The sequence below is a fragment of the Pollachius pollachius genome (assembly GCF_949987615.1).
Source record: "Pollachius pollachius genome assembly, chromosome: 6".
In the NCBI taxonomy this organism is placed as follows: Eukaryota; Metazoa; Chordata; class Actinopteri; order Gadiformes; family Gadidae; genus Pollachius; species Pollachius pollachius.
Window position 1 is genome coordinate 1,128,492 of NC_136939.1, and position 16,631 is coordinate 1,145,122.

The window sequence follows — 16,631 nt, forward strand, 5'->3', positions numbered from 1 at the left end:
CCCTTCATACTGTAGCCCCTTCATACTGTAGCCTCTACCTACTGTAGCCTCTTCCTACTGTAGCCTCTTCCTGCTGTAGCCTCTTCCTGCTGTAGCCTCTTCCTGCTATAGCCTCTACCTACTGTAGCCTCTTCCTACTGTAGCCTCTTCCTACTGTAGCTTCTACATACTGTAGCCCCTTCATACTGTAGCCCCTTCATACTGTAGCCTCTACCTACTGTAGCCTCTTCCTACTGTAGCCTCTTCCTGCTGTAGCCTCTTCCTGCTGTAGCCTCTTCCTGCTATAGCCTCTACCTACTGTAGCCTCTTCCTACTGTAGCCTCTTCCTACTGTAGCCTCTTCATACTGTAGCCTCTACCTACTGAAGGGCTGCACGGTACACCGTTCTTTTATCAAATTCGCCATACGTGCGGTATTCATATTGCTGGACGTGCACAATTAAGGTTCGGTATTTTGTTTTTTTTTAATAACCTTGAACGGTTCTCTTTTTCCATAATGAACACTACAAGGGAAATCTGTCTGATGTAACATAATTCACTCAGATTAAAGGGTTGTTGGATACAGTTTGTCAGGAGGGAGCAACATGCAGGCTCTGCATGCAGAGCGAACCACCAATCACTGATAATGTTGATCAGTTTATGACCAGACAACCACAGTAAACCACCGATCACTGATCACGTTAATCAGTTTATGACCAGACAACCGCAGCGAACCACCGATCACTGATCATGTTGATCCGTTTATGACCAGACAACCAAAGCAGTAGTAGAACTTCAAAATGAGCAAAAATTAGACGGAACTCCAGAGAGAAGAATGACGAGTTGAATGGAATTATTTTGGTGATAGAAAAGACGACATTGACCAAAAACAGGTTCTATGTCTGAAGTGCAATGGTTGCCCCAACAAAAGGCAAAAAGACTCATTTATTTCCCCATGAAGCTCTTTATAACGAGTGCAGAGCCAAAGCAAAAGCTTGTTTAGGAGGCCCTGCCAGTGATGCACTATACGAGAGGGGCTCAGAACGGATCTATGCAGAGGCACTCCGCTACAAAATCACCCCAATCATTATACAATGATTAAAAAAAAACTATACTGTAGTCTCATCTCACTTTATATTATAATATTGTAGCATCTTTTCACTTTATATTATAATACTGTAAACTATTCTCCTGGTATATTCTAATACTCCAGCCTCTTCTCATTGTATATTCTAATACTGTAGCCTCTTCTCACTGTATATTCTAATACTGTAGGAGCTTCCCGTGTTATATTCTAATGCTGTAGTCTCTTCTCACTGTATATTCTAATACTGTAGTCTCTTCTCCTAGCCTCTTTAATGTTACTTGTCCTACTGTAGCCCTTCCTATTGTAACAGGCTCCCCAGAGTCTCTCTCTCTCTCACACACACACACACACACACACACACACACACACACACACACACACACACACACACACACACACACACACACACACACACACACACACACAGCAGCAGTGCCTTTTTGCTGCATTTCCATCGGAGCAGATGCGTTCCTCTCATGTGTAAAATCAGAACGTTTTGGCTTAATTTCCACCGGCCCTTCTCATTGGCTCACGGAGAGGAGAGGCTGAAAATGTGCTGTAGTGGCAGCGACTGGCGATGCAGTCTAATGACTATGCACATGCACTCACATGCACTCACACGCACACACAAATGCACATAAGCACACACACAAATGCACATAAGCACACACACATGCACATTCAAGCACACACATGATTCAGCACACATACACATACATAGACACATATAGTACTCACATGCACACACATACACACATAGACACATACATGGAACTCCTACGCCCACACACCCACACATCCATACACAATCACACTCACACGTACACACTCGCACCGCCTGTACTCATTACCTCGGGGAGCTGTGTGTGTTACTGGCTGTTTGGGGGGGGGTTATAAACAAGCTCATCACTGTCAGTCTGAGGGCCCCTGAGTGACAGCCAGCGGGCTGCCATGCCTCTTCATTGTCCCGCCCTCTGACATTTTTATTACACATCGCTCCACGCTCCGGCTCTTATATTACCAACCCACACGTGCACACACGCCTGGGCACGCACATACACACGCAGTCAAACACACACGCATGCACGGCCACGCCTGGGCACACACATACACACACATACATACAAACACACTCACCAACACACACTTCCTTCGCCTGCACCTCACGTACAAACACAAACGCACACGCACAAACTCACACACCTGAACAAATTCAGTTGAACACTCTTTTCATACACACACCTGCAACTAGACACACACCCCCTACACACACACACCCCCTACACACACACACACACACACCCTACACACACACACACACACCTCCTACACACAGCCTATGGGGTTGCTTGCAGTGGGGAAAGCCGAGTACAGCAGGGAGGAGCCGGGGAACTGCAGGGGAAACCCTGCAGAGAGAGAGAGAGAGAGAGAGAGAGAGAGAGAGAGGGAGAGAGAGAGAGAGAGAGAGAGAGAGAGAGAGAGAGGGGAGAGAGAGAGAGAGAGAGAGAGCGGGAGAGAGAGAGAGAGAGGGAGAGAGGGGAAAGAGAGAGAGAGAGCGGGAGAGAGAGAGAGAGAGGGAGGGAGGGGAGAGAGAGAGAGAGAGGGAGAAAGAGAGAGGCAGAGAGAGAGAAAGACTCTAGGGAGAGAGTGTGGAACATATTACAATAGGAAGGGCTATAGTAGGACAAGTCACAGTAGAGGCTAGGAGGGGGAGAGAGGGAGGGGCAGAGAAAAAGAGGGAGGTTGAGAGAGAGAGGGGGAGAGAGATACTGAGGAGGGGGAGCGAGAGAGAGAGCGAGAGAGAGAGAGAGAGAAGCTGAGGAGGGGAGAGAAAGTGAGATAGAGAGAGAGGGAGAGCGAGAAATACTGAGGAGGGGAGGAAGAGGAGAGGAAGTGAATGGGGCGGGTGAAGGAGAAAGAGGGAAAGTGAGGAGGGGGAGAGATAGAGAGAGGGGGTGGAGAAATGGGGACTGATGGGGGAGAGAGAGAAAGGGGGGGAGAGAGAGAACACAGAAATAGAGTTCCCTTCCTGCCTGCCGAGTATCCCTCCGTTCCGGATAGCCTTTCTGCTCCCAAAGGGAGGAAGAGGAAGACGAAGAGGAGGAAGAGAAGGGGGGGGGAGTAAGCGTCTCTCAATCAAAGAGGACTAGGGAGAGAGAGAAATATAAGGAGTGAGATAGGGAGAGAAGGGGAAGAGGGGGCAGCGAGAGAGAGAGAGAGAGAGAGAGAGAGAGAGAGAGAGAGAGAGAGAATGGGATAAGAGAAAACCAAGGGAGGAGAGAGGGAGAGCAGCGTTCAGTAAATTGGGCCAGTGTTTGGTTAAAAGGAGGGGGGGTTAATGTGTTGGTTAATGTATTGCAGGGTTAATGCATTGGTTACAGTGGTTCCCAGTCGAAGTCGAAGCTCTTGTGATGGCCTCCTTATTCCCAGTATATGGGTTGTTTAAAGCCAAGGCACCATGAAACAGAGGTTAGTTATCGCTGATTAATGCCAACCGTGTATTGGAGAGGCGATCATTTGCGTTTATTCACGTCATTGACGTTGAACCCGCGGTCCTTAACGTTCAGTTATGTTAACTCACTTATTAACACTAACAAATCTTAATTCCCGTTCATTAGCGTTGGTTAATTAACTTACTAAATGAAACCCTGCTTCTCATCGTTTTTTAATTAACGTTAACTAACGTCCACCTCCGGCGTTAACCGACAGCATCGGCTGACGCCCGTTTCCCCCCGAATCGGCCAATTATTCAGATGGAATCTCCGGTGTCCGCGCGGCCGGACGGAAAATTCCGGTACCGCTCAGTCCTCTGCTGCTGTGCCCTCTAAGACAAGCACTCCCGCTATCGGGAATCAAACCCGGGCGGTCGATACTATGCATCCCTCCCTTCTCCCGGCTCCGCCTCCCCGCTGCCGGGTTTTACCGGGGAGTGAGTCACACACAGGAGGAGCCGTCCTCTCCCTCGCTGCCTAAGCTGCCCTGATGCTAATTAATCAATGCGATCTTTGTGTAAAGCGTTGAGCTGGTGTGCATGTTAGGGTGCACGGGAACACAGAGATAGATACACAGATTGTTCGCCGTAAGGATCCACTATAATTCCTCCGTCGAAGTGGATGCATAATTAACCCCTAACTAATTACATATCTGGGGGCCCGCGGGGAACATCTGTGTGTAGATCTGATGGGGAACCTAAACAGGACTAATGCTCTGAAGCACAGACCCAACCTCCAGCTCCAAGTTACTGCCTTGTGTTTCCATCCCTCCTCTTGTCCTCTTCCCATGAGTTTACTACAGCAGGTGGAGGTGGTGGAGGATGGAGAAGGTATGTGGGTGGAGGCTGAAGGTGGAAGGGGCGGGGTGGTGGAGGTGGAGGGATGGGAGGTGCCGTGGCGGTGGTGGAGGATGGAGACGTTACATATATGGGTGGAGGGGTGAAGGTGGAGGGGCGGATGGTGGAGGTGGATGGATGGTCTTGGTGGTAGTGGTCTTGGCGGTGGTGGGGGATGGAAGGTGGAGGTGGACGTGGAGGGAGGGTCGAGGGATGGGAGGTGGAGGTGGGGGTGGATGAAGACAGCATATGGTTGGGGATGGAGGTGGAGGGATTGCCTTTGGGTGGAAGGTCTAGGGGGAGGTGGAGGTGGGGGTGGATGAAGACAGCATATGGGTGGTCCAGTGACAACTTTGTGCATCTGCCTAGTGCCTACACACAAATGATTTTCGTGTGGATACGCTGTCGATACTTAAGATCTCCTGGTGAACATCGTCATCATCTCATCCTCTCTCCGCTCCACACTCCACACAGCAGGAAGAGGCTACAGCAGGAAGAGGCTACAGCAGGAAGAGGCTACAGCAGGAAGAGGCTACAGTAGGTAGAGCCTACAGTAGGTAGAGCCTACAGTAGGAAGAGGCTACAGTAGGAAAAGGCTACAGTAGGAAGAGGCTACAGTAGGTAGAGGCTACAGTAGGAAGAGGCCTGTAGGTAGAGGCTACAGTAGGAAGAGGCTACAGTAGGAAGAGGCTACAGTAGGTAGAGGCTACAGTAGGAAGAGGCTACAGTAGGAAGAGGCTACAGTAGGTAGAGGCTACAGTAGGAAGAGGCTACAGTAGGAAGAGGCTACAGTAGGAAGAGGCTACAGTAGGTAGAGGCTACAGTAGGAAGAGGCCTGTAGGTAGAGGCTACAGTAGGAAGAGGCTACAGTAGGAAAAGCCTACAGTAGGAAGAGGCTACAGCAGGAAGAGGCTACAGCAGGAAGAGGCTACAGTAGGTAGAGCCTACAGTAGGAAGCGGCTACAGTAGGAAGAGGCTACAGTAGGAAGAGGCTACAGTAGGTAGAGGCTACAGTAGGAAGAGGCCTGTAGGTACAGGCTACAGTAGGAAGAGGCTACAGTAGGTAGAGGCTACAGTAGGTAGAGGCTACAGTAGGTAGAGGCTACAGTAGGAAGAGGCTACAGTAGGAAGAGGCTACAGTAGGTAGAGGCTACAGTAGGTAGAGGCTACAGTAGGAAGAGGCTACAGTAGGAAGGGGCTACAGTAGGTAGGGACCACATCAGTCAGGGGGGTCAGCCCCCTCCCCTCTCCCTCACATCCTCACAGGACCCTCCAGCTGTCCGTCAAGCGGCTGGAGGCGCGGTCTGCATGCATTTACATTTCTGGGGATTCAGTAGTACTTATTACAATAAGTACATTTGTCAGAAGAAGAGAAACAACAACATATCTCTGTCGGTACAGTAAGGACGTTCATAGAACCTGGTGCCAAGCACTAACCATCACTAGGTTAACCCATTGTCCGTGTACAACAGAGATAGCTAGGGTAAGATGCTACACCATGCTAAGTACTACTTTTAAGTGCCAGGACGTACAACATACAATAAGAGTGTAATAGGGGTGTGGAGGGATAAGGGGGGGCTATGCAGATGAACTCTGAACCAGTCTTGCGTCTCGGGCGGGGCTGGCGAGCTGCGGTCCTGACGTCGGCGGGGAGCTGGTTCCACCGTCACGCTGCCAAACAGCGGCTCGTCACTCATGCCCCGCCCCCCCCGCGCAGAGCCCCCAGCCTAAGAGCAGCAGCCCGGGTGACTTATGTTACGCAACGCCACCGGCCCTAATGCATCTGGCAGCAGGACAACAACAACGCAACAACAGCAACAAGGATGACATCAACATGCGGCCCGAGACAGCACCTGATGTTCAGCCGGCGAGTCAATCACACTAAAACAAAGAATGTGTCGCGTTAGAAAACAACAGGCTGGTAAAACACGAGCCTTGTCACACAAACGCACAAACAGTCGCACACACAGCACTGTGTGCATACCTACATATGCACACCAATATCTCACAAAAACTGAATAAACGTTAGCATGCTCGCTGAAACACTATCCCGCATAAATGCAAACTACCTCGTAAAAAACAAGTAAATGGACGCCATTATGTGTTTGCACACATACAAATATTCTGATATAGATTGTGTGTGTGTGTGTGTGTGTGTGTGTGTGTGTGTGTGTGTGTGTGTGTGCTTGCATGTGTGTCTGTGCATGCATACATGTGAATGTTTGTGTGAGTGTGTGTGTGTGTGTGTGTGTGTGTATGAGTGTGGAAGTATGAGGTTGTTTGTGTGTGTGCATGCGTGCACTAATGGATGCATGTGTGTGTGTGTGTGTGTGTGTGTGTGTGTGTGTGTGTGTGTGTGTGTGTGTGTGTATGTGAGTGAGTGTGTGTGTGTGTACGTGTGTGTGTGTGTGTGCATATGCGTTCACGTGTCAGGCAGGGGGGATCAGGGGGAGGAGAGAGTAATGGCGGGGGGCGGGGGGGATTATTCAGGAGATTTCCATTTGCGGTTATCATAGACGCGGGCAGCTGTGGTCATAACACAGAACACCACGGAAATATGTTGGGATTACTGCAGCGAGGCAGATTAACACAGGCAGGAGCGGGACAGCCCGGGCCCCACCTCAGGACCCATGCTGTCCACACGAGAGAAAGCAATCGTTCACGCTTCACAGTAACGGAGAGCTGAAGGCACCGCGGCCGTGTGACTCACAACATGTCCTCTCTCTGAGGGGGGGGGACCTCTTTACACAACATGTCCTCTCTCTGTGAGGGGGGGGACATCTGTACACAACATGTCCTCTCTCTGTGAGGGACATCTTTACACAACATGTCCTCTCTCTGTGTGAGGGGGGGGACATCTGTACACAACATGTCCTCTCTCTGTGAGGGGAGGGACATCTTTACACAACATGTCCTCTCTCTGTGAGGGGAGGGACATCTTTACATAACATGTCCTCTCTCTGTGTGAGGGGGGGGACATCTTTACACAACATGTCCTCTCTCTGTGAGGGACATCTTTACACAACATGACGTCTCTCTCTGAGGGGAGGGAGATCTTTACACAACATGTCCTCTCTCTGTGAGGGACATCTTTACACAACATGTCCTCTCTCTCTGAGGGGGGGGGACATCTTTACAGATGTTCATCACAGGTGCCAGAGAGGAGAACGAGTCATGTATCTCTGGTCCATGTTTCATCACCCTTTCTATTTCTCTACACCACACATGTTTACCCGCGGACATGATAGACCCAGCCATTGTTCTTTGACCGGCAGAAGAAAATCATTAATAAAGTCATTAATCATAGATCCAAAATGAATGAATTGTCTTTTCAATACAGATTTGACAAACATTTCCCGGAATATGTGCACCTGCATGCAAGATGGAGACCTAGCCGTTGACCTTTGACCTAAGGAAGAACATAGGTCACTTTGCTAAACTCTCGCTCCTCCTTCCATCCTCATCTCACTAAAATCTCCTCTCCTCTGGCCCCTGAATACATACACACACACATATATATATATATATATATATATATATATATATATACAGTGGGGCAAAAAAGTATTTAGTCAGCCACCAATTGTGCAAGTTCTCCCACTTAAAAAGATGAGAGAGGCCTGTAATTTTCCTCATAGGTATACCTCAGCTATGAGAGACAAAATGAAAAAAAAAAAAATCTAGAAAATCACATTGTCTGATTTGGTCAATGACAAAAGGTCACCTCAATACTTTGTTACATGCCCTTTGTTGGCAATGACAGAGGTCAAACGTTTTCTGTAAGTCTTTACAAGGTTTTCACACACTGCTGCTGGTATTTTGGCCCATCCCTCCATGCAGATCTCCTCTAGAGCAGTGATGTTTTTGGGCCTTCGCTGGGCAACACAGACTTTCAACTCCCTCCAAAGATTTTCTATGGGGTTGAGATCTGGAGACTGGCTAGGCCACTCCAGGACCTTGAAATGCTTCTTACGAAGCCGCTCCTTCGTTGCCCGGGCGGTGTGTTTGGGGTCATTGTCATGCTGAAAGACCCAGCCACGTTTCATCTTCAGTGCCCTTGCTGATGGAAGGAGGTTTTCACTCAAAATCTCACGATACATGGCCCCATTCATTCTTTCCGTCACACGGATCAGACGTCCTGGTCCCTTGGCAGAAAAACAGCCCCAAAGCATGATGTTTCCACCCCCATGCTTCACTGTAGGTATGGTGTTCTTTGGATGCAACTCAGCATTCTATCTCCTCCAAACACGACGAGTTGAGTTTTTACCAAAAAGTTCTATTTTGGTTTCATCTGACCATATGACATTCTCCCAATCCTGTTCTGGATCATCCAAATGCTCTCTAGCAAACTTCAAACGGGCCCGGACATGCACTGGCTTTAGCAGGGGGACACATCTGGCACTGCAGGATTTGAGTCCCTGGCGGCGTAGTGTGTTAGTGATGGTAGCCTTTGTTACTTTGGTCCCAGCTCTCTGGAGGTCATTCACTAGGTCCCCCCGTGTGGTTCTGGGATTTTTGTTCACTGTTCTTGTGATCATTTTGACCCCACAGGGTGAGATCTTGCGTGGAGCCCCACATTGAGGGAGACTATCAGTGGTCTTGTATGTATTCCATTTCCTAATAATTGCTCCCAATTATTAGGTGAGGGGCAGGTGGTGGTGGTGTTGTGAGGGGAGAGGGGGGTTGCATCCTGGAGCAGGTAGAAGAGATGTAATCGGAGGCGAGGGAGGAGGAGGAGGGAGGAGGAGGGAGGAGGAGGGATGGTGGGTGGGCTGGAGGGGGAGAGAGGGGGAGAGAGGAAGGTCGGGACACTGCTCTGCATGATAAGAAGGTCTCTCTCTCTGGCTCTCTCTCCCTATTGCTTTCTGTCTTCCTCCCGCTCTCTCCATCATTTGTTCTCTATTACTCTCTCTATTTATCCCTCTCTCCCCCACCCTCCCCCTTCTCCCTCTCTCCCCCACTCTCTCTCCCCCCCCCCCCTCCTTAAATCAGACGGAAGCGAAACAAAAACATCAAATAAAGAGAAGCGCGGCGTGCGGCCGTCCGCTGGACAAACGGGGCGTCTGAACGATGAGGGTTTGATTTCCTCTAATACGTGTCCGGTCCTGCCCTCCTGCTCCACTGCGGCGGATCAATACCCTCTCAGCCATGATTCACCCGCCCGTCCCGAACCGGTGATTCCAGACCGATAGTTGTGATGGAGTGTGTCGTCCGCGGGCCGGACCGGGACCCTGGGCGGTCCGCCTGCGTCGCGGGGTCCTGAGGGTCGCTCCAAGGTCAGGCACGGCGCCGGCCGAGGGAAAGGAGGCGTTGACCCGCTGGTCCGCCGCCCGCGTCACCCCTGGTGTCGACGGAGGTCACGGAGAGTGATGGGCATTCAGTTCACGTCAGGTTCTCCTCTGTGACGCTATCAGGAATGTCATCTGGCCCGCTCTCTCTCTCTCTCTCTCTCTCTCTCTCTCTCTCTCTCTCTCCTCTCTCTCCTCTCCCTCCTCTCTCTCTCTCTCTCTCTCTCTCTCTCTCTCTCTCTCTCTCTCTCTCTCTCTCTCTCTCTCTCTCTCTCTCTCTCTCCTCTCCTCTCTCTCTCTCTCTCTCTCTCTCTCTTTCGACCGCTCTGACGTAGGGAGAGGCGTTCTCCTGGCGTGTTCTCTGGAGAACCGGGAGGGTGACATTGCGGGGCTTTCTGAGCGACTCCTTGTGGTGTCAGAGGTTGGTTTTGACCGGGGGGGGTCGGTTTTGACCGGGGGGGTGGGTTTCGACCGGGGGGGTCGGTTTGGATCGGGGGGGTCGGCGGGGCGTACTCACACCGGGGGGCTGAACCGTGCATACCCGGACCTCGGCCCATCGCCGGTTCTGTTCTGGGATCCCTCTGTTCAGAACCTCTCAGAATCGAGGATTTTGGTTCAGATCGGGTTCAAACTGTTCAGTTTAAATGATCCTCTCTTTAGAATCGTAAAATACAGGAGAAGGGCTCATTGAAGGGAAGGGAAATGTCTGCATAATACTCATTAGAAAAGGTTCCACCGCTGGACTGAACTGCTATGTTGATTTGTTTAGCACTTGGGAAAATAAAACTCTGTTTGTGATGGACAATAAGAGCTAGTCTCCCCCTGTCTCCTTCTCTCTCTCTCCCCGTCTCCATCTCTGTCTCTCCCCCTCTGTCTCCTTCTCTCCCCCTCTGTCTCCTTCTCGCTCTCTCCCCGTGTCCTTCTCTGTCTCTCCCCCTCTGTCTCCTTTTCTCCCCGTCTCTCTCTCTCTCCCCCCTCTCCTTCTCTCTCTTCCCCCCTCTCCTTCTCTCTCTCTCTCTCCCCGTCTCCATCTCTGTCTCTCCCCTCTGTCTCCTTCTCTCCCCTGTCTCCTTCTCTCTCTCTCCCCGTGTCCTTCTCTGTCTCTCCCCCTCTGTCTCCTTCTCTCCCCCCTCTCCTTCTCTCTCTCTCGCCCCCTCTCCTTCTCTCTCTCTGAACCATCCCTTCCTCTCTCTCTCCAGACCGTCCTCTCCACTGACCTCGTCCCCTACTTGTCTCTTAAATGTGTCCCCTCGTCTCCCCTTCCTCCCTCTGACTCCCACCCCGCTCTCCCCCCTCCTGCTCCCCCTGATTAATAATGAAAGACGTGGATCATCTATCGACTGGCTCCTCTGTGTGAGCGCAGCACAAGATATCAAAGCTTTAAATAGCCCCCCGATGATGAAGAGGATGACAGCAGTGAAGATGAGGATGATGACAGTGATGATGATGATGATGATGATGATGATGATGATGATGATGACAGTGATGATGATGATGATGATGACAGTGATGATGATGATGATGATAGTGATGATGATGATGATGATGATGATGATGATGACTGTGATGATGACAGTGATGATGAAGATGACAGTGATGATGATGATGACTGTGATGATGACAGTGATGATGATGATGACAGTGATGATGAAGATGACAGTGATGATGATGATGATGACTGTGATGATGACAGTAATGATGATGATGATTGCTGTGATGACAGTGATGATAATGATGATGATGACAGTGATGATGATGATGATGATGTCAGTGATGATGATGATGATGACAGTGATGATGATGATGATGATGATGTCAGTGATGATGATGATGATGACAGTGATGATGACGATGATGTCAGTGATGATGATGATTGCTGTGATGACAGTGATGATGATGATGATGACAGTGATGATGACTGTGATGATGATGATGATGATGACAGTGATGATGATGACTGTGATGATGATGACAGTGATGATGATGATGATGATGATGACAGTGATGATGATGATGATGATGATGATGATGATGATGATGATGATGATGACAGTGATGATGATGATTGCTGTGATGACAGTGATGATGATGATGATGATTGCTGTGATACTGACTGTGATGATGATGAGGGCCGGTGTAGGTGGTGGCAGCTGGAATACTTTGCAAAAGTTGTGAATTTAGCGCGCGTACTACTCAGGTGGGAGGCTCTAGGTTCTGTTCCATGGGAAGCTAGCAGGAAGTTAGCACGGATCTAGCATCATGCTAGCATTGTGCTAGCATTGTGCTTGCACAACGCTAGCTTTAACCCTGCACCAGAGGGGAAGCTAGGCCATAATCATGTAGCTAAATAATGAATGAAAGAAAAAAATAAGACACACAGAACAAGGCTATATCTATGTTTTACTGCTGAGGGCCTTTTCACACACACACCATAATGGATTAAACGCACACAAACCCCAACCCTCAGGGTCATGGAAATATGTTTTACTGGCTCACGCTATGTATTTTATCATCATCAACATCATACTCTCTACTGTATCTCTACTGGATCATCTCTACTGGATCACCTCTACTGGATCACCTCTACTGTATCATCTCTACTGGATCATCACTACTGTATCATCACTACTGTATCTCTACTGTATTATCACTACTGTATCTCTACTGTATCCTTACTACTGTATCCCCTCTACTGGATCATCTCTACTGTATCATCTCTACTGTATCTCTACTGGATCATCTCTACTGGATCATCTCTACTGGATCATCACTACTGTATCATCACTACTGTATCATCACTACTGTATCTCTACTGTATTATCACTACTGTATCTCTACTGTATCATCACTACTGTATCTCTATTGTATTATCACTACTGTATCATCACTACTGTATCTCTACTGTATCCCTACTACTGTATCCCCTCTACTGTATCATCTCTACTGTATCATCTCTACTGTATCTCTACTGTATCATCACTACTGTATCATCTCTACTGTATCTCTACTGTATCATCACTACTGTATCATCTCTACTGTATCTCTACTGTATCATCTCTACGGTATCCTCTGTCCTGTACGTCTTTGTGTACTAGAAGGTAGACCCCGTTGTCTGTGGTACAGGATGACAGAATGGTGTTATTCTGCGCATCTGATGACATTCCCCTCGCCATGTTCTGCTCGAAGAAAGAAGTGAAAGAATCCCATTTGACTGACATCTACCTGGGCTGTGAGAGCAGCCTGGTGTATATTATGGGCTGTTTGGGAGACATGTAATGAAGCAACCACCAAGACCAGCTCCCTCTCTCCCCATTTCCATTCATCCCCCTAATTAAAAGCGTGACATCGCGCCAAGACTCCCTCAAAATCCTCCTTCAGTCGTCCGCTTCTGTTTCGCTGACGGAGGAGGAGTGGGGGGGAGCGTGGGGTATACCTGTCGCTGTTGGTTACGATCATACGTCAACATTACCCACGGTTCAGTAGACCTTATGTCGAGGACAGGGTGGAGTGGTCGGGGGGGGTGATCCCTCACAGTGACAGCTGCCGCCGCTGGACCCCGTCCAGAGCCGTCGTCCTTTTGCTTTTTTCTGTCGTGATGATGCCTTAACGAGTACCCTAACGAGCAACTGCTAGTAATTGGCCGCGCAATTAGTGATAAATCCAGAGCGCGGGCTACATCTGAATGAAAGCGATGACGGTTTCTACTGTTGCAGCTTTGCATGCATTATATATTGTCCGTATGCGTGGTAGTATTAATGCGTGTGCTGGAACGCGTTTCGTTTGGAGAAGTAAAGTCCTTTGTTAAGTTTACCACACGCGTTAGGAGGATGTTAAGGATGTAAGCACGGAGCTGCCCCCATTACAGCACGATGTTAGCACGATGATAGCACAACGTCAGCACGATGCAAGCACGACCCCAGCAGGTGGACAGGAGTGGGGAGGAGTAAACACTGTAGAGATATGGGGTCGGGTTCTTTAACGTGAGGCCCGTGATTGGGGCTATATTGACTAACGATGTGTACTTTTATGCACACCAAATCCGGAGCGCGGGCCAACTGTCTACTGTCACAGATTTGCATGCATTATATATCGTGTGTATGCGTGTGGGTACTTATGCGTGTGTGCTGGTTTGTGTTTCCTTTGGAGACGGTTAAGTTTACCACACGTGTTAACGCAACATTCTGTCCCCTAAGGAGGGCCAGACGTACGCTTTCAAAGAAACGGGTGAAATAAGAGACTAGCCTTTGTGGAGATTTCCCTCAGGCGAAATTCACCTCATTACGTGTGTGTGTGTGTGTGTGTGTGTGTGTGTACATAAGGATTTGTGTGTACATAAGGATGTGTCTGCATGCCTGTGTGTTTGTGGTGCCCATCTGTGAATATGTGTGCACGTACAAAGCTCATATACAGTTATAGCTTCCTTTCAAGATTTTTACATGAATACATTATATCATATATTTATTCTACTTTGTGTAGTGTGTATGTTTCTCTTTGTTAACATCTTTGAATGCCTCCTCCTTTCCTCCCATTTCCACTCCACCCCTCCCTCCCTCCCCCTCTCTCCCTCCCTCCCTCCCTCTCCATCCCTCCCTCCCTCCATCTCTCTCCATCCCTCCCTCCCTCCCTCCCTCCCTCCCTCCCTCCCTCTCCACCCCTCCCTCCCTCTCTCTCCATACCTCGTTCCACTCCCCTCTTCTCTCCCCTCCTCCATCCCTCCTCCCTCCTCCACCCTTCTCTCCTCTCCCTTCTTCAACCTCTCCCTCCACCTTCCCTGTCCACCTCCTCTCCTCCACCCCCCCACCCCCTCCACCTCTGCAGGAGCACTTCACACCGGAGTGTAAGTTGAAGGAGAGCGTGTTTGAGAACTACTACGTCACCTACTCCTCCATGCTGTACCGCCAGACCCACTCGGGCCGGTCCTGGTACCTGGGTCTGAACCGCGACGGCCAGGCCATGAAGGGGAACCGCGTCAAGAAGAACAAGAGCGCCGCCCACTTCCTGCCCAAGGTCATCGAAGGTCAGTGACCCACCGCACAACACTGTGTTTGGTCCTCATCCTGTTCCTCAAACCGGTTCAGATCGGCGCTCCGCCCGCTGAGGACGCCTGGAGCCAAGCGATCCTCTGCTCTGTTCCTACCCGCTGCCGCTCGTTGTTGTTGTTGTTGTTGTTGTTGTTGTTGTCGTTAACGATAAGGAAACCAACCCGTGACCTTCAAACGCCGCCACACACACACGGCAAACGTGACGCTGATGGCGAGGGCGCAAGACCTTCTTTCAAATGAGAATAAACTAGTCCTTGATCAACTGGTCAGAGCACGGTATTAACGCCCCTAAGGTTAGGGGTTCGAGACCCTTGTAAACATAAGCACGCTTAATGTAAGCACTCGCTTGACGAGCGCTGAGGCTGAAGGTGTCCGCAAGATGGAGCATAAATGCACCGATGGTGACGAGATAAAGACATCAGTGGCAATTGGATTCCCCAGCAAAAGGCTCTGGGTTTGACTCCCCAATCTCATCGGTCTACCTTAAGGCATCCTAGAGCGAGATGTCCCCTAACCCCTACCTGCTCCTTAAAGACTCATCAAACCAGAGTGTGAATAAAAGCATCTGCTGACCAAACATAAAGTGTTGATGACTCAAACGTCTCTTTCCCTCTGCCTCCCCCTCTCCTCACCCTCCCCCTCCTCTCCCTCCTCCCTCCCCCTCTTTGTCCCCCCTCCCTCCCCCTCCCCTCCCTCTCTCTCTCTCTCCCTCCCTTTCCTCTCTCTCTCCCTCCCTCCCCCCCTCTCCCTCTCCTCTCTCTCCCTCCCCCTCCTCTCCCCCCTCCCTAACCCCTCCCCTCCCTCTCTTTCTCTCCCTCCCTCCCCCTCTCCTCCCCCTCCCTCCCTCCCCCTCCCCTCCCTCTCTCTCTCCCTCCCTTTCCTCTCTCTCTCCCTCCCTCCCCCTCCCTCTCCCTCCTCCCTCCCCCTCCCTCTCTCTCTCTCTCTCCCTCCCTTCCCTCCCTCCCCCTCCCTCCCCCTCTCCTCTCTCTCTCTCCCCCACTCTCCCCCTCAGTGGCCCTCTACAAGGAGCCCTCGCTGCACGAGGTGGCCGCTGACCCCCCCCAGCCCCCCAAGACCCCCAAGGCGTCGGCCACGCCCGCCCTGAGGAACGGACGCAAGGAGGCGCCGGCGGCCGCCGCGTCATAGCGGGGGCGGGGCCACGCCCCAGGCTCCAGACGCAGCCCAAAGACTCTGAGAGTCTCTCTGAGACTCAGACTTAGATTTTTTTACGCCCCGTTGTGTGGGTGGGATTCTACCCCCCCCCCCCCCCCCCCCTGCACCTGATGACGTGCACACACAGACGCTAGTGCACGTAGAACCAGCTGAATCTACGAAAAAGGTCGGAGGTGGGAGATTCCCTCTTCACCGGTCAACTGGAGGGAGGGAGGGAGGGAGGGAGGGAGGGAGGGAAGACCAGAGCTATAGAAAAAAAACACCAGCGCTCTCTCTCTCTCTCTCTCTCTCTCTCTCTCTCTCTCGGAGACTCTGTTTCCGCTCTGTCATCTAAAACGCTTCTTTTATTGCCGAGCCTACATCTGCATCGCTCCTTCCTCCCCCTCCTCCCCCCTTCCTCCCCCGTCCTGTCAACTCCCCAAACTCAATATCCTCTCGCACATCATGTTCTGCTCTCGCCCCGAGATTCTTTTCATTTGTTTCACCCCCCCGTGGTTTGTAGCTTCAAGACAACCTACACTTATTCCCCCTCCCAATCACCACCGTCCTATACCTTCCGCGGCCGTAACCTTGGCGACAGCGCAGCCTCCCTGTCCGACGTCCATCCCATAATGGCTCCATTACGGGGGTTAATGTCGTTGGCTGAACCTGAAAGGTAAGCCCTGCCGGCCGCAGGTGGGCGCGGCGTCGAGGAGGGGGGCGGGGTTGATGAGTGGGTGTGGGGAGGGAGGGGGG

At 50.7% G+C, this 16,631-nt stretch overlaps 1 protein-coding gene across 1 annotated transcript in view; it reads left to right on the plus strand.

The window, feature by feature from the left end:
• fgf11b (fibroblast growth factor 11b) overlaps positions 1–15,869 on the plus strand; it is a gene marked incomplete at both ends in the record, with an annotated part of 46,084 nt that extends 30,215 nt beyond the window's left edge. Inside the window, 2 exons of the mRNA XM_079738438.1 lie at positions 14,500–14,698; positions 15,736–15,869. Of these exons, the coding sequence (XP_079594564.1) occupies positions 14,500–14,698; positions 15,736–15,869 (333 nt within the window). The remainder of the gene's footprint in view (positions 1–14,499; positions 14,699–15,735) is intronic.
• Positions 15,870–16,631: the final 762 nt, after the last annotated feature.